Source organism: Pelophylax lessonae (genome assembly GCF_965119305.1).
Source record: "Pelophylax lessonae genome assembly, chromosome: 1".
NCBI lineage: Eukaryota > Metazoa > Chordata > Amphibia > Anura > Ranidae > Pelophylax > Pelophylax lessonae.
This window is the reverse complement of record NC_138768.1, coordinates 678147687-678166376: the sequence shown is the minus strand read 5'-3', so window position 1 is coordinate 678166376 and position 18690 is coordinate 678147687. Positions and strand designations below refer to the sequence as shown.

The 18690-nt window shown below is 44.1% G+C and overlaps 1 protein-coding gene across 1 annotated transcript in view; it reads left to right on the top strand.

Moving 5' to 3' along the window:
• The window catches only part of ASIC5 (acid sensing ion channel subunit family member 5), a gene marked incomplete at its 3' end in the record, with an annotated part of 198351 nt that overhangs the window by 164118 nt on the left and 15543 nt on the right, over positions 1-18690 (top strand). Inside the window, exon 21 of the mRNA XM_082249038.1 lies at positions 18113-18260. Coding sequence (XP_082105164.1) covers positions 18113-18260 — 148 coding nt within the window. The remainder of the gene's footprint in view (positions 1-18112; positions 18261-18690) is intronic.

Here is an 18690-nt window from a genome sequence, read left to right as displayed (position 1 = left end):
AAATATATTCAGAAATTAAGAGGGGACTCTAGACTGCTATACGGGTTATGGATATATGAATATGTAATATAAAAGTCTTTCAGAGTCCTCAATATGTTTTCATAACTTGACAGCCACCCCCCCCCCCGGTATTTAAATTTTTAATAGATAGGCAAATGAAGGTTCAGATGTTGCTGTTGATACTCTAGATAATTTCCCAATGCAAGTATATAACTTATGCACAGTTTTAAACAGGAAGAGCAAATTAAAAGGTTTTACAAGGCACAGAGGTGACTCTTCAATTAAATATGCGTATTTAATGATCTCTCTCAAAGATAGAGGACCCTGCATGAACTCAGCAGGATCTAAAGCCAATAAATGTCAGCTTCCCATTATTAGTATAGCTTTGAAGAATATGCTAATGATGCGGGGGAATTTAGACATTCTAAAAAAGTGCTTAGTTACTATTAGATTCAATACGTTCTTAAGCAAATCAAATAGTTTTCTACAAGCACAGTTTGTACTGTACTGGTACAAGCTCATGCATACTCAGAGGACCTTGTGCAATAAACTATACTGTTTGCAAACCCATAAAGGTTAATGTAATTTCTATAGTCATTTTCAATCTTTTTTAAAACTAAAGCTTTCATTAAAATATGTGGAGATCCTGCCATGAAAGTCCTTGTTGAGGACAAGCAACACTCTCTCCCTGTCTCACAGTTGTTACCTTATCATACTGGCCTCCAATGCAGATGATATTAGTGACACAGGACACAGTAGTGATGTTGAAATTAGCAGAAAGAACCACTGAGCACTGCCAGGTGGAAGGGAGAAGGGGACTTCTTGAAGTGTTGGTTTCACAGCAGTTTTCAAGAAATGGTTGTTCATCAACCATACTAGGTTCAGTGGTCCTTGCAGCAGGAGAGGTTAATTTTCACAATCTTTTTTTTTTTTTTAGGTTTAGTTAGCATTTGCTCTAGTTAGCATTTGCTCTCCGAGATTTATTTCCTCCTGACAGCAGAGTTTTGTCAGAAAAAACTGTCAACTTGTGTAATGTGTTTAGGGTGTTTAGGTGCGTCAAGCACTATTAATTTGTTCTGGCTATTGAAATGAATTAACCTGCAAGCACTAGACAGGCCTAGCGCTTAGATGCATTTACACGCGTTTGGGCGCATAGAGCGTTTTTTCTGCCAAAGCTCTGCTGCTCCTAGATGGACTGACTGTGGGTTTTTCTCTTTCCTCAGCTACATACAAATGCCTAGTTTTTTTTAATTATTAAGTTTTAAGTATTAATAAAGGCTAGTAGAAAAGCTTCAGTATCAGATTTCACCATCAGGTGGATCTAAAATGAAATTGTCCCAGTACCACGTGATTGCCATGACCAATCAAAGCGATCACAGTAATAAATAAAAGCATGAATGCAGCCAAACGGCAGAGATGTATAGTAACTAAGTAGAACTACTTCACTACTGTACTTAAGTACCGAAAGGCGGTATCTGTACCTGGAGTAGAATTTTTTTCTCCTACTTCCACTTTTACTTCACTACATTTTTTCGATGATTTCAATACTTCTACTCCGATATTTTTTTTTTGTGCTAAATAGTTACTCGTTACAATTATAAAAATTACCACTGCCAGAACAGTAGATGGCAGGTTTCATGAAGTTCAAAAAAATGTGTATAATGCCATGTGTAAATCCGCGCATAAGAAAATAAATGCTACTGTATGTATAAATAAAATGGTCTACATATCTGCTGTTAAGGGGAAAGAGAACCTCCCCCATCCAAGGAGAGTCACAAGCATACATAGACCTTTTTTCTGGTAAGAGGCTGATTTTGCTTTTTTCACTGGAAGTTGAGAGCACAGGTTTTGCAGTTTTGTTTCACTGGAAGAGTCTATTTGGATATTATTTTGCACTTACCTTCATCCGCCGGGTAAGGGGGAAATCCACAAGGTGGTGGGAGTCTGCACCTATTATTTGGAATAGCACCTGTTTGATTCCTGCACCTTTGAAAATATATTCATCTTGTTTTGTCACATATATATGGTATTATGGCATTATGGAATTATATATATATATATATGGACTTTTTATGGACTTTGATTTCATACACTCTTCCTTTATTTCATTATTGGAATATATTGTTGTATATCACATTGGTTTATATATGATTTTGTGCACCAATAAGCTGTGGAAAAAAAAAAAAACATGCAGGGAAGATAAGGAGGGATGCTTTAAAGGGGAAAGGGAGGGACATACTTTATCTGTTTTTGTTTACAAAAAGTTACAGCCAAAGGAATTGTGATTGTCCTTTAGGCTACATTCACACCTGAGCGTAGCGTTTTCGCGCTGTTTTTTTACCGCGATTTTACCGCTCAGAAAAACGCTCAGATGTGAACAGGGGCCATTGAAATGAATAGGATTTGTCTTGTTGGGCGTTTTGAGAGCTGATCCTAGAGCAGAAAAACTCCCCAAAAACGCCCCAAAACGCCTAGATGTGAACGGAGCCTTAGGTTAATCATTTCAAATAATAAAAAACAATATGATATTCAAACTTTTGACTTCTTTCTTTAATAACTACATAACACAGTACTTGTACTTTTACTTTCAATACTTGAGTAGCACATTTTTTAAAAAAACTACTGGTACTTTTACTTTCAGTACTTGAGTAGCAAAATGTAAAAAAAAAAAACTTCTTGCAATACTTAAGTACAAAAAATGTTGAATACTTTAGTACTTTTACTCAAGTCACTTTTTGATAGAGCACTTCCACTTCTACTCAAGTCACTTTTTGATCGAGCACTTGTACTTTTACTCAAGTATGGGTTTCGAGTACTTTATACAAGTGTGCCAAACGGTGTAGGCAAACTGGCTGCTTACACGGTCATCATGACTTTGTAAACAATTACAACATTTTTTTTTTACATGCTGTCACCAGCCTGCACCAGTCACAGTATCCCTGATCACTGCCACCACACCAGTCACGGTGTTCCAATCACTGCCACACCAGTCACCGTGTCAATGATCACCACAACACCAGTTGCAGTGTCCCTGATCACTGCCACATCAGTCCCAGTGTCACCATAAGGACTTGTTTACATGTGTGATGCTCTCTGAAGAGTGAGCATTTTACAGACAGTGGGGAGCTGTTGTATCACCTCCTCACTACCTGCTTTAGCCCCTTGGACCCCGCACCAGCACCCCTATTCACTTGAATAAGTTGTCATCGGTGGGTGTACAGGGGGGAAAATTTCTGTTTAGCCGCAATGTTTTACTGCCCCAAAACCTCATGTGTGAAAGAGCCCTAATAATGCAGCCAGTCACAGTGTCTCCGATCACCACACCAGTCACAGTTTTGCCAGACCAGTGTAGCTAGAATCAGTGTTTCTGATTGCCACCACACCACACCAGTGCAGCCAGCAAGAGTTTTCCTAATCACTGCCACATCAGTCCCATTATCACCAGACCAATGTTTGCCAGCAGCAGTGTTTGTTATCACTGCCAGGGCCGGCCTTTGGGGTGTGCGAGCTGTGCGACCGCACAGGGCGCCATGGGCAACAGGGGCGCCCTGTGCGGCCATCACAGCTCGCAGATGATCAGGCTGCACAGCGGGAGGTAAGCAGCGACCGTGGCCTGGACAGGGTTAACACAGGCCTCGGCCGCCGCTTACCTCCCACTGTGCTTCGGTCTTCTACTGCTTCAGCGCTGAACTGTGTATCTCCCACAGCTCAGCCACAGAGACGCCGCCGCTGACTGATCCCTCCTCCTCTCTGCAGGGACTCCTCCTCCCGCCCCTTCTCCTCCTGGGTCTGCCCCGCCCACACTCCCCAGGGATGTGTCGGTGGGAAGTTTAAAGAAAAAAAAAAGCTGCAGACAGCATGACCCTCCATACTGGGTAAGTAAGCTCTCTCTCCTGCAATAAATGTAAGGGGGGCTCTGTTTGGGGTCTCTGATGTAAGGGGGGCTTTGTGTAGCGGGGTCTCTGATGTAAGGGGGGGCTCTGTGAGGGTCTCTGATGTACGGGGGGCTCTGTGAGGGTCTCTGATGTAAGGGGGGACTCTGTGAGGGTCTGTGATGTAAGGGGGGTCTCTGATGTAAGGGGGGTCTCTAATGTAAGGGGGGCTAAGTTATTAGTGATCATAAAAAAGAAAAGTCAAATAAAGTGCAAAAAAGGTGCAAGAAAATGTATGGGGGGGGGGGGGGGCGCCACAGGATTAGCTCGCACAGGGCGCCTGAACACCTAAGGCCAGCCCTGATCACTGCCACACCAGTTGCAATGTCATTAGAACAGTGTAAGCCAGCAATGGTGTCCCTGATTGTCGTTACATCAATCCCAGTGTCACCAGACCAATGTAAGCCAGCAATACTGATCCTAATCACCAGTACACAAATCCCAATGTCACCTGACAAGTGCAACCAGTGACAGTGGTCAATGACAGCTAGGCTATAATAATGTCTCGTATATGTGGTATAGCCACACTTGGAAGGAGTAGCAGACTGTGTTTTATGTTGTAATTGTAAATATACATATGATGTGTGTTAGAAATATCTTATTAACTGACAACTTTGTGCAAAATAAAATACATTTTCATTTTTATTCTGCATTTTCCAAAAACTGTAAGCAACAAAAACTGAAAATTCCTATCAAATACTTACCGTAATTTTCCTTTCCTGACAGTCTCCATGGCAGCCTACGCGTGGGTTAACCCCGCCTCCACTCCAAGGGTATAGGACCCCCCTCCCATAAATTTCAGCTCTCAGGTACAGCAGGTGTTCCATATCTTAGCCGAATCCAAGACGAGAGGGTGGGAACTCCGGCTGCCATGGAGACTATCAGGAAAGGAAAATTACGGTAAGTATTTGATAGGAATTTTCAGTTTTCCTGGCAGTCTCCATGGCACCCTACCTGTGGGAAATAACTAGCTCACGCCACACGGGTGGGAATGCTTTAGCAAAGAAACTTTAATTCATGCTATTTGCAGACAAAACAGTTAAACCAAAATTAACTGAAGACAAAGAAGCAGGGTCCACACAATAGTGGGTCATAAAAGTATTGACCGAAGACCATGAAGCCGCTCTGCAAATCTGGAGCCATGTGTCGCGAGGCCGCCCGGGACGTAGAAATACTCCTTGTAGAGTGCGCCGTCACCGCCTCTGGAGGAGCCAAACCCTCTGCTCTATAGGCCTGTTGGATAGCCGCCACTATCCATGATGCAATAGTTCTGGATGAAGCACGTTTACCTCTGTTCTTCCCCCAGAACAGGATAAAGAGGTGGTCAGACTGCCTGAATGGTGCAGTTGCTTGAAGATAAACTTTTAAGGATTCTCCTACATCCAATGGATGAGGATTAGACTCATCAGAAGACCGAAAAGTAGGCAGGACGATCTTCTGGTTCTGGTGAAACACCGAGGTGACTTTCGGATTTGAATTCAGCATGGGTATCAGCACTACCCGATCTGGGAAGAAAGTCAGGAATGGTTCTCTATAGCCGAGGGAACTTATTTCAGAGACCCTTTTAGCCAAAGTGATGGCTACCAGGAAGACTGTCCGGATGGTCAGGTCCTTGATAGAAGAAGAAGATTCTATGCCCGTTTTTGAGAAGGCATTCAGGACAAGAGGAAGATCCCATTTTGGAAACCTAGGTTTTCTTTGAGGTTTGAGCCTAGCTGCTCCTTTAAAGAACTGTTGAATAAGTGGGTGTTGAGCCCACATGATCCCAGAGACGGCAGATAATGCCGATACTTGGACTCTTAGAGTTGCTACTGAAAGGGGCATATCTAAGCCAGCCTGAATAAAATCTTAGTACTTCTTGAATCCCAGGAACTGAGGAAGACATACCTTCTGGATATGCAGACTTCATGAATCTTGACCAGATTTTGCAATATACCTTATTTGTGCTCGGTCGTCTAGCGTTCATTAAGGTGGAAATGGCTGTTGGTGGGCAGCAGAGCGATTCCAACCTCTCCCTCTCAAGAACCAGACCGTCAACCGGAGTATTGCAGGATAGGGGTGTACTGATGTTCCCTATAGGAGCAGGTCTGGTCTGAGGGGAAGAGGGACCGGGTCCCGGTAACTTAGCTGTAGGAGTAGCGGAAACCATGGCCTGTTCGGCCAGAAAGGCGCCACCATCACTATCTCTACATCTTCCGCTTGAAGTCTCTGCAGGAATTTGAGAATGATGGGTACCGGAGGAAAGGCATATGCCTTGTTGAACTCCCACCTGTTGGTTAGCGCATCCGTCCCGTAGGCCTGATGGCACCTGCCTCTTGTGACATACTTCTCCAACTTGTGGTTGCAAGGAGAGGAGAACAGGTCGACTTCGGGAGACACTCCCAATGACAGGATCCATTTGAACGACTCCACATGGAGAGACCACTCGTTGTGGTTCAACTGGACCCTGGACAGGAAATCTGCTTGAACATTCTGAGGACCTGGAATGTAGACTTCTGAGATATCGACTAGATGAGCCTGAGCCCAAGACATAATTGGGTCTAATTCTCGTAGTAGAGAGAGACTCGGTGTCCCACCTTGTCTCTTCACATAAGACACTGCCGTGGTGTTGTCCATCCGAATCATGACCGATTTCCCTTCCACCAGGTGTTGAAAGGAACGAAGAGCCTGATATGCTGCCCGGAGCTCCAGTATATTGGAGACTGGCGTGTGTCTCTGAGAAGACCATTTTCCTTGGGCCATTGCCGACAGACAATGAGCCCCCCAACCTGAGTTGCTGGTGTCTGTTGTGATTATGGTCCATGAGACTGGAATCAGAGAGTGTCAGTTGAGCAGATTCTTGCGTTGGAGCCACCAAAGAAGACTGAATCTCATGCTGGAGGAGATGTGAATGTATTGCTCCCTCTCTTCCGGGTTCCACTGTTGTAGGAACCCTTTCTGGAAAGGCCTCATATGCCAAAGAGCCCATTTGACCATCGGAGCCGTGGACACCATGGTGCCAATGATTTGGGGCATTGAGAGGCTTTCAGCCGGGAGGAAGAAAGGGCTGGAAGGATTCTCTCCCGCACCACCGGTATCTTCTCTAACGGGAGAGAGATTGAATTTTCGATGGTGTTGAATTGCGCCCCGAGATAGACTAGGCGCTGAGTGGGCTCCAGCTGGCTCTTTTGTAAGTTCAACAGCCAGCCAAATTCCTTGAGGGTCAATATGACCTGATCTCTGTGTGCCAGTAACTGACCTTTGTCTTGAGACAGCAGCAGACGATCGTCTAGGTAATGGTGTAGACGTATTCCTTTTAACCTTATGAGGGCCACTACAGCCAGGAGAACTTTGGAGAACACTCTGGGCGAGGTAGAGAGGCCGAAAGGTAGACAAATGAATTGAAGATGTCGGTTCAGAACACAGAAGGGGAGATATTTGTGAAAGTCGACTGCCAAAGGTACATGAAAGTACGCATCTTTCAGATATATTGAGGCGAGCCAGTCCCCTGGCAGCACTGCCTTCTGAATGGTGGAGAGTGTTTCCATTTTGAATTTTTCGTTCTTTATGAACCTGTTCAGGTATGTGAGGTCTATAACGGGCCTCCAAGCTACGTTCTTCTTCCGGACCAAGAAGAGGGGTGAGTAAACACCTTGAAATTTTTCCTGCTCTGGAACCGGAACTACTGCTCCTTGAGCCACCAAAGCGTCTACATAAGCGAGCAAGACTTCTCTTCTCTCTTCTTGACAGGGCAAGTGAGTTGGAATGAACCGTGGAACTGGATCTGCCAGAAAAGACCATTTGTGGCCTATAGAGACCGTCCTGACGGTCCAAAAGTCAGTGATTGAGGCCGTCCAGACACGCTGAAAATGGAGAAGACGTGCCCCCCACCTGGCATGTCTGAACGGGCCCAATCTCAAAAAGATTTAGTGGATTCTTGTCTAGCAGGAGCTGGATTCTTGGATGATCTTCGAGAAGAAGATTTGCCTCCTCTCCAATTTCTCGGAAAGTCTCTAGTAGGTTTGTAAGAGCGGGCATCTCTTGACCTCTCAGTGTATTGCCTCCTAGGTTGAGGCTTCTTCTGGCCAAATAGAAGTTTATCTTGCGGAAGCAAACCCGACTTTCCGCCAGTGGCCTTTGCAATGGCGCTGTCCAATTTATTACCGAAAAGGGAAGTACCCTCGAAAGGGATCTTACACCACGTCACAAGGCCCTTTTTGCCGTCACTGATGATAACATTGATCTGGACAAAAGGCGCAGAACATCAATGGATGCTTCTCCTAGAAACACAGAAGCCAACTTGAGTTCATGAATAGGAGAGCTCTCTACAGCTTCTTCCGAGATGCTCCCAAGTTTGGTCTCAATATCAGACACCCAGACTTCCATGGCTTTAGACATCGTTGCTAATGCCATAACAGGTTTGCAGGCCGCTCCGGCCGTAACATAGATTCTCTTCAGGTCTAAATCTATTTTTCTGTCCAAGGGATCTCTGAAGGAAACCGCATCATCCAGGGGCAGAGTAACATGCTTTGCCAATCTTGTGACTGCAGCATCCACAAGGGGAGCAGACTCCAGGCGAGCAACATCTTCAGGTTTGAAGGGATATCGTTTTCCTAGTTTGGAGGATAGGGAAGACTTACCATCCCCTTTACTCCCTTCCTCAGTAATCACCTCTTGTAATTCAGAGAGGGAAGGGAAGTTAATACGCTCCTTGCCAAGGTGCTTGAAGAACTTCCGCTGTTTTTTCTGGGGAGACACAGGATCATCCCAATTTAGAGCTTATTTAATGACTCTGATCAGGGGTGAATCCAGGGCAAACTCAAGCCGCCTACTGCCCCTTCTTCTTCCGAATCACTGTCAGATGATTTTGCAGAAGTAATGCTCGGTTGAGATGGGCCTTGATCTTCCGGCGCTTCAGCTGGAGAGCTGGATGTAGTGGGACCAGGTGCTGGGACCGTACCTCATTCTTTCAGGGACTGTTGCACTATCCTCTTTACCAGGGATTCCAATCTGTGGTCCTCGGGCTCCCTCTCACCGGCTGCCTGAGCAAAACATGGCTCGCATAGGGACTTGTCCTCCGAGACCTGCGCCCCACAACCCCAACAAGCTCTCTGGTGTGTGCGGTGACTCTGACGTTGTTTATGGTGTCTGGGGGAGGAATTAGAGCGTCTCCCCTGCTGCCTACTCCCTGATGGAGATTCATGGTGCTTTGATCTGGAGGATGAACTCCCATGTGGTCTGACAGGGTCTCTTTCTTGAGATAAACCAGGCCTGGAAGAGCTGATGGAAAAAGAGAAAGTCGGGGTGACACTGGATTTAGCCATGAAACAGAGACCAGCTAGCCCTCCCCTGCCCCCCCCCCCCCCCTGAAATTTCCAGCACCCACCTGTTATGAGAGGGCTGGCCACAGGAGGGCGGTGACGCAGGATCCATACTTCAGGCCAAACAACCAGACTGATAAAGAAAGGTAATACACATTAGACACCAGGACAATATAGTGATATAGTGTAAGATAGCAACAATCCATCCCCCCCTCTGCAAGTCAAGCATCCGTTGCACATACCTGTAGCAAGGAATCCAGAGACACAGGGAAGCTGCCGCAACGCCCACAGTACTTCCCAAAGTACAGGGGAACTGACAGCTGCTTAAATCCCCCGCCGGAATGACGTCAGCGGTGATGCAGCCGCGATCACTAGTGCGCATGTTTCGTTCGCGACACACTGCGCATGTGAGGGACCAAGAAGCGTCCACTGATTGGCCGCAGACAGCAGAGGAGGAAGAGGAAGGAATGCTGGAACGCAGGAAGCGTTCCAGTGCCATTGGGGCTACAAACAAACGCCACTTAGCGATAGAGAAAGACACATACAAAGTAAACATAAGTCACAAATACCGCTGCCATGAAGAGCTGTAATGGGAATCTTCAGACCCTGTCAGAGAATGCCAGCCAAGCTTAAGTCAACCGCAGAGAGCTGGGGGATTTTAAATGTCCCTCACCCGCCCGTGGCTGGGCCCTGGACATGCAGACACCATCCAAAGTATTCTGAGGTAAGCCGGACAAAGTAAGACATCAGAATTGTAGGTCCATGGAGGAGGACAAAAAAGGAACACCTGCTGTACCTGAGAGCTGAAATTTATGGGAGGGGGGTCCTTTACCTTTGGAGTGGAGGCAGGGTTAACCCACACGTAGGCTGCCATGGAGACTGCCAGGAAATGTAGTCTTCATAAGACTCACCATCCTCTTAGAAAATACCTTGGGTGTTTGCTTTAAAAAACGTAGTAATTTTGTGGGTGTTCCTACTGTCTTAGTGCTCCAGGGCGTCCAAAAATGTGATAGGTGGTCAGGAAATATGCCTATGATGTGTTAGAAATATCTTATTAATTTAGGACTTTGTGTAAAAAAAAAAAACATTTCATTTTCACTTTTTTTCTTGTATTTTCCAAAAACTTGTGGCAGAAAATAACATTTTCAAAAGACATGCATTTCAGAAAATATGGAAGAAACAACTATAGGTGTCCCAGGGGAATTTGAGTGGAGGGGCTGGAGATAGTCAGTATAGTAATAAGAGATATAAAGAGGAATATATAAAAATTATACATTTATTGATTTATATTAAAATTCAACAGAATAACAAAAGATAAATTTATCTTTTGTTATTCTGTTGAATTTTAATATAAATCAATAAATGTATAATTTTTATATATTCCTCTTTATATCTCCTATTACTATACTGACTATCTCCAGCCCCTCCACTCAAATTCCCCTGGGACACCTATAGTTGTTTCTTCCATGAATTCAGTGGGGAAGGGAGTTTGGGCTGGATCGGCATAGCCTTGTACCAACTATTCAATTTGCATTTCAGAAAATACTTTGGGGTGTTTTCCTCAAAGTAGATTTTGGGTCACTCTATGCATCTAGACTACAAAAGGTCTTCCATACGTGGTAACCCTAAACCCCGGAGTCAAACCAAAATGCGTTCTGGGGTTTAATTGTAATATGCTGTGTGTGAGAAATAACTTGTTAAAATCACAATTTCATTAAATTCATTTTTTTTTTTAAATTCAACTTAAAAAAACTCAACATGCCTATTTCTAAATACCTTGGACTGTCTGATTTAAAAAAGGGGTCATTTGCGGGGCATTGGTATTTACCTGGCATTTTAGGTCCTCATAAATTGACATAGACGTTCAGTACATCAGGGAATGATGAAAGGATAAGTTCAGCAAGTTAACCATGTAACACGTTACATATTACACCCATATTCAGGATGTAACATGTTATGAACAGACCGCCCCCCGCACCTCCCTGATCCCCGATCTGACAGCTAGCAGGGATCTTCTCCCCCCCCCACCTCCACTAGCTGTCACACATTTAAAAAAAAAGTGTCTTGTGAATGGAAAACTACAGGATCCAGCAGCTTTTGAGGCTGTCGGGTTGCGGTTTTCAATGAACTACCACGGTGCTGTGGAGCTCCACGTAGTTCATTGTCTCTTTCTGTCAGATTGTATCTACTTGCAGGATGTACACAGTGTGGCAGGGCACATGAATCCGTGATCGACGGAAGATACGTGTCACCGTGGTTCCTGGCCTCGGTGAGATAAGAGCCAGTAATTCTGTGCCAGCTGCAGCTAGTGCTGCTTGACACTTTTCTTTTTTTAGTGTGGCTGCAAAGCCGAATCCGGGCCGGCTCTTATTGGGAGCAGTTAAAGTATGGGTGGGTGGCTGCTCCCCACGCTCCAGGCCGGGTCTTGCCTGAGGTTTATAAGGCAGACAGCCTAACAGGTGAGGGAGAATGATCTCCACACACCAGAAGGCTGGAGAAGTCGGTGCTGAGGCCGGAAAGGCTACAAACAGGTGAACCGATCTATTACTGTGTGTGAGCAGCACCAAAGAGACACAGGTGAATGGACTTGTTGTGGTGTTTAACCACCTCCCACCCGGGCCATTGTAAATATACGGCCAGGTGGGAGTCTCCTCCTTCTGATCGGATGTTCTGGAACGTCCTTCAGAAGGAGAGAGATCGCACCGCCGCGGGCACGCGCAGCGGCGCGATCTCGATGTGCCTGTGTCCCCAGGACACAGAGCAACAAGCCTCGGCAGGAGGGCCCTGTGATTGGCCCTCCTGATCACATGACGGCTGTGTCCAATCACAGCCGTCATGTAAGGTCAATACAGCCGTTGTAACGGCTTCGATCTCTTCTCCTCCTGACAGATCCTGTCAGTGAGGAGAAGAGCAGAGGATCGATACTGCAGCCGGGGTGATCAGTGAGCATTTCTAATTACTCACTGATCACAGGGGGGGGTCTGTGCTGGTAATCAGATGATTGATTACCAGTGCAGCCCTGGGGGGAGGGGGTGCCACTAGAGCCACCAGGGATGCCCACCCATGACCACCAGGAATGCCCACCATGGCCACCAGGGATGGCAAACAGGGCTCAGAGAGCCTGCCAGTGGTGCCCCCCTATTAGTGCTGCCCACCAATGCCATCTATCAGTGCTGCCCACCAGTGCCTGTTATTGCCATCTATCAGTGCCGCCCACCAGTGCCCATTATTGCCCACCAGTGCTGCCTATCAGTGCCCATCAGTGCCCCCATCAGTGCCGATCAGTGCCGCCCATCAGTGCCACCTATCAGTGCCCATCAGTGCCACCGATCAGTGCCCATCAGTGCTGCCTATCAGTGCCCATCAGCTCTGCCTATCAGTGCCCACCAATGCTGCATATCAGTGCTATCTATCAGTGCCACATATCAGTGTCCATCAGTGCTGCATATTAGTGCTACCTATCAGTGCCCATCAGTGCGGCATATCAGTGCCACCCCATCAGTGCCACCCCATCAGTGCCACCCCATAAGTGTCTCCTCATCAGTGCCTGTCAGTGCGGCGTCATCAGTGCTTATCAGTGCAGGAAAAAACATATCTATTTACAAAATTTTATAACCTAAACAAAAAAACTTTTTTTTTTTCAAACTTTTCGGTCTTTTTTTATTTGTGCACCAAAAAAGAAAAAACCTGGCGGTGATCAAATACCACCAAAAGAAAGCTCTATTTGTGGGGAAAAAATGACGCAAATTTGGTTTAGGTACAGTGTTGCATGACCGCGCAATTGTCATTCAAAATGCACCAACGCTAAAAGCTGAAAATTGGTCTGGGAAGGAAGGGGGTTTAAGTGCCCAGTATTGAGGTGGTTAAACCTGCCTCAAAGACTGTCGTTTTCCTTTTTTGTTGGGTGTGAATTAACACCAAAAAGGACTGTTACTTTTGTGTTCCTGAAATGTGAATAAAACACTCCTGATTTACTCTAAGAACCTTCTGTGCTGCACCCGCAAATCCTGCTTACAAGAGCAACTCCCCCACAACAGATATATTGGAAGATTGCTGCAGACCTGCATGGCTTGATTGCTGGTGCAATGCTTTATAGGCTCAAAAAAAAAAAAAAATAATAGTAGCACATTTTTTTTAAAAAAGTGAGCGTATCCTTTAATTTTCAAATATATATACCATAGTTTCTAGACCCTATATACCTTCCACACAGACCAAATAATATGCACTAATTTGGGTTATTTTTACCAACAAAATGTAGCAGAATACATTTGGCTTAAATCTTTTAGAAAAGATTATTTACTAAATTGTATACCAAAAGCTAAGAAAAACTGTTATTTTTTTCAAAAGTTTCAGTCTTTTTTTCCTTTATTCCTTTTTTTTATTTATATAGCAAAAAAAAAACAAGTAATTTTCATTTAAAGTCTAACAGAGCTTAACCACTTGCCGACCACCCACCTCAGATATACTGCGGCAGGCTGGCTCGGTTTCGCGAACCAATGTATGGGTACGCTCCCCGCTGAGACAGAGCGATGATCTGCTGCTGTAGCAGATCGTTGTTCTCTCTAAAATGAACACAGGGTGCCTGTGATCCTCCTATTTAGGATCGCATGTCTCTGTGTTCATTTCACAAGTCCCTCCCCATACAGTTAGAAAACACACCCTAGGCTCACACTTAGCCCTTTGATCACCCCTGGGTTAACCCCTTCCCTGCCAGTGTCATTATTACAGTAACACTGCATATTTTTAGTACTTATTACTGTAGTAATGTCACTGGTCCCCCCCCCCCAAAAGTGTCAAAAATGTCAGTTAGAGGTCCTATCTGTCCGCTGCAATGTAGCAGTCCCGCTAAAAATCGCAGATCGCCAATATTGCTAGTAAAAAAAAAATAATAAAAATTACATAAACCATTCCCCTAGTTTGTAGACGAGATAAATTTTGCGCAAACCAATCAAAATACGCTTATTGGGATTTTTTTACCAAAAATATGTAGCAGAAAACAAATTGGCCTAAAAGGATGGAAAATTTAGATTTTTTAATTTTTTTCTTTGGGTATACAGCAGAAAGTGAAAAATATTGATTTTTTTTCAGAGTTGTCACTCTTTTTCTGTTTATAGCGCAATAAATAAAAATCGCACAGGTGATTAAATACCACCAAAAGAAAGCTCTATTTGTGGGAAAAAAGGACATCAATTGCATTTGAGTACAGCATCGCATGACTGCGCAATTGTCCTTTAAAGTAACGAAGTGCCGAATCGCAAAAAGTGGCCTGGTCATTAAGGGGGTAAAGCCTTCTGGTCCAGAAGTGGTTAAATCTGCAAAATGACCTGGATAGAAAGGGGGTGAAATGGTGTGGTCTTGAAGTCGTTAATGTAAATCATTACAAATATGTTGCCATATAAATACATGACATGATTAAAAAAGGGCACATATATGTTACGTTCATTCATTTCTAATATAATTATTATTATTATTTTAATGAATAGGGTCTGTTTATTTAAAGTGCGTTAAAAAGTATCCTTTTCTTTTTGCACTGCCTTCCTTTTTTTTTTTTGTGAAATATCTGGTAAACCTGTCAGTGCCCTTTTTTCCTTTTTCATACTGATTATGATAATATTAACAAAGGTGTTGTAGAATATTATACCTGGTAAAATAAAACTATAACACTAGCAGCGCTAAGAAATACAGAACTGTTGTGTAAAACAAAGTCCTTAGCAACTCATATATTATAAAGGCATAGAGTCCATACAGTGATTCTTCAAACAAAATCCATCAACCAGGGTAGGGGAGTGAAGGGTCTTGACTATTCACCAAGCTTCCACCACACTTCGGTGCTCCCCCCCTTAAATGGAACACTCACCAGAAAACGGTGAGCAAAGAACCTTCAAATATATCCACCAAACGACGGGTATGGGATCACTGCTGGACATCACCTGACTCCTTCCTCCTCCAATTATCCTCCGTTCAAAGCACATGCAATTGAACAAAGTGGGGGCAACAATAGTGTAATTCCGCAAAATGTTTATTTAAAAGAAAAACACAATAAAAGCCCCTCTCCCCTCAAGATGTCTACTTACAGGAGGGCAATGGAGTGAAGGCATAAAGATAAAAATATGTACACTGGAGGGCCACCATATGTAATTCCTGCAGAACGTTAGGAATACTGGTGGACGTCCTGTGTGATGTATTCAGCGACCGCGCACATCAGCTCTGACGTTTCGTCTTCTCGACTTCTTCTGAGAGCCCATGTGCGCGGCGCGGTCTGTCTCCTTTAATAATGACGCCGGTGCGTGCACACCAGCGTCGAGCTCAGGGGTCACCGGAAGTACACAGGCATTAAACAACATCCGGCATCGGTACTCTAATGCACGGATGTGTACTTCCGCCGGACGTGATGACGCACATCCTGCCGTCAAATCGGAACCCAGCAGGAGATGTCAACATCCGGTTTTACCGCCGGATGTATAACCTCACCATGCTCATTGGATACCGACTCTGCGGACTCCCCTTACTACTATCCTCCGGATCGCATTTAAACCAAGGGAATGCGATTAACTTCATAAAATCCCTTAGCCCTCTCACTTGCCTATACTTATGCAGGGATACCTGCACCAGTGGGGCATTGTAATACATCAGCGATTCCGGACCAATTTTCATAAAACATCCATATTTTACACTGAATGCCTTAACTTTACATCAATAATTGCATAATGGCACCAAACTAAAACTAAAAAAGGCATCAGATAACAAGTTGCAGTAAAACTCAAACAATAAAAGTGCATTCACATTATTCCTAAATCGGTATTGGAAAAGAAATGTAGTCAATTTAGCACACTGAATTATGCATAAATATCTAAATATTTAAAACACCGTCATTCAATAAAATCTAAAATAATAAATAAATACTCCCAACAAAAACACGGGAAATATTAATATTAATTAAAACCCTATCCAATTAAAATCAGGCATAAGAAAAGTCACAAAGGGGAAATGGAAAGGTTGAAACCCTAATCATTCCGAATACATACATGTGAGATCAGGGATGGACACAGAGTGGATGTTACCCCACATATTATGAAACTATGCTGCCAGCATAGAGTCTGGATAATAACTGTATCTATGGTATTAATAATTGCTAATAAAGCAGTTAATATCCAGATCAACGTTTAGACCTTTGGGGTACAAACTATCGGTAAGGCAGATCCAGTGTGTTAATAGGGTTCGTGAAGTATCAAAGCGAGAAACACACTGGATCTACCTTACCGATAGTTTGTACCCCAAAGGTCTAAACGTTGATCTGGATATTAACTGCTTTATTAGCAATTATTAATACCATAGATACAGTTATTATCCAGACTCTATGCTGGCAGCATAGTTTCATAATATGTGGGGTAACATCCACTCTGTGTCCTCTCTGCATGGAGCATAAGAAGCCGACGCCGCCATAGTGGCAGCGCCGGCTTCTTATGTGTCTCCAGGCGCATCCGACGTCACGGCGCCGCGGATGCGGCGTCCGACATCATGCGCCAAGTCCCACCGAAGTGCGCATGCGCATCGATAGCGCCGTCGCACTCCATCGGAAATCCGGCGGTACCAGCGGATATCCGCTGGCTCGGGGGACACATACCCGCCGGAAAGAACTGATCCCGCTTGGTGTCTCCCGGCCATCAGTGCCCAAGTGTCAGCAGGGGAAACAAAAATTAATTAATACAACATTCAGCATGTATTACAAAGCCCATAATGGAATAACATATAATAGGTTTAACAATAAATACATATAGAATGCAAAAAACGTCACATTAGGGGTACATATATATCGGGATACCGATATAGACATTTTTCCATGCACAAAATTATATCTGGGTGATCAAAGGCCAAACAGGGAATACATCTTAAATGTGTATTGACATCCATTGGGGGTCAAAGAGTATTATGATAAGCATGGAAGCACATCCATCCCAGCATCGTCAGTTTTCTTCTTTCCATTCCACTTGGGAGCACAGCCTCCCAGCACAGCTGATCACTGCGAAGTTCAATGTACTGCTGTTTCTCTGCCTCCTGTTGACACAACCCCTGCAGTCTTCAACCCTAGCTCTCTAAAGCTTCATGCTCACTAGCAGCTCCTTGAAGCTCCTATACTTTAAAATACCCAATGGCTTCTATTATATCTGCTCTGTGGTGGTTTTCCCACAACCTGGTGGGTTGCCAACCTGTGGTAGCTAATAAAAGGGATCTCTTTTGCCCCTTTGACATTTATTTTATTTTCGCACAGGTGGGATGAAAGTCCTGGGAAGGAGAAAGATGCCAGTAGTTAAAGTGATTGTAAAGTCTTGTTTTTTTTTTCTATTAAAATAACAAACATGTACTTTCCTCCTGTGTGCTGTTGGTTTTGCACAGAGCAGCCCAGATCTTCCTCTTCTCGGGTCCCTCTTCACTGCTTCTGGTCCCTCCCTCCTATTGAGTGGCCCCACAGTAAACAGCTTTCTTCGGGGGCACCCGAGCTAAGCTGCAGCTTCCTGTATCCATTCAGACACAGAGCTGCTGTTGGACCCTGCCCCCTCTCTCTCTCCTGATTGGCTAACTGAGTTTGATTGACAGCAGCGGGAGCCAATGGTGGCTGAGGAGTGGCTGAGGAGCATGTGGACATTGCTGGATAGAGAGGGGGCTCAGGTAAGTATTAGTGGGGGCTGAGAGGGGCTGCTGCACACAGAAGGCTTTTTATCTTAATACATAGAATGCATTAAAATAAAAAATCTTCTGCCTTTACAACCCCTATAAGTCCGACAAGTTGTGCTATAATTGTGATATTATCTTAGTCTAGAATGATCCTTTAAATCTATATAAATTATATTATATAATATTAATGTAATGTTTCAATTGCAGGCAATAATGCAAGAATATCCATGGGGAGAATGTGATCCTGATTTAACACTGGCACATCATAAAGTCTACAGTACATATGGATGTGTACAGGAGTGCAAGGCAAATTATATACAAGAAGAATGTGGATGCTTACCATTCTTACTTCCCGGTAACACATTTATTTGCTGACAATTATAAAATCACTTACATGCAGTCCCTGGGTTACAAACAAGATAGGTTTAGTAGGTTTGTTCTTAAGTTGAATTTGTATGTAAGAAATACTTTTTTTTAAAAGTAACTCCAGCCAAAACAATAATTTTTACATTTTTGGATAGCATAGAGAAGGGTAACAACCCTGTAATGTTTGTTTTGCTGTCTGTGCCCAGTTCAGAAGAGTTCACCTCACTTTCTGTATCTGTGAAAATTGGATTTTGAAAATGTGGGGTTGTTGTTGAAACAAGAATTGGTGATAAATCTTCAGTGCAGACAATTTTTCCATGAAAACCCTTACAGGCATGAATATCCCTTCCTAGGGGTAGATTTCCTCTCCCTCTGTTTGTAAGTATGAGTCGTATATAAGTTGAATGTATTTAACTCAG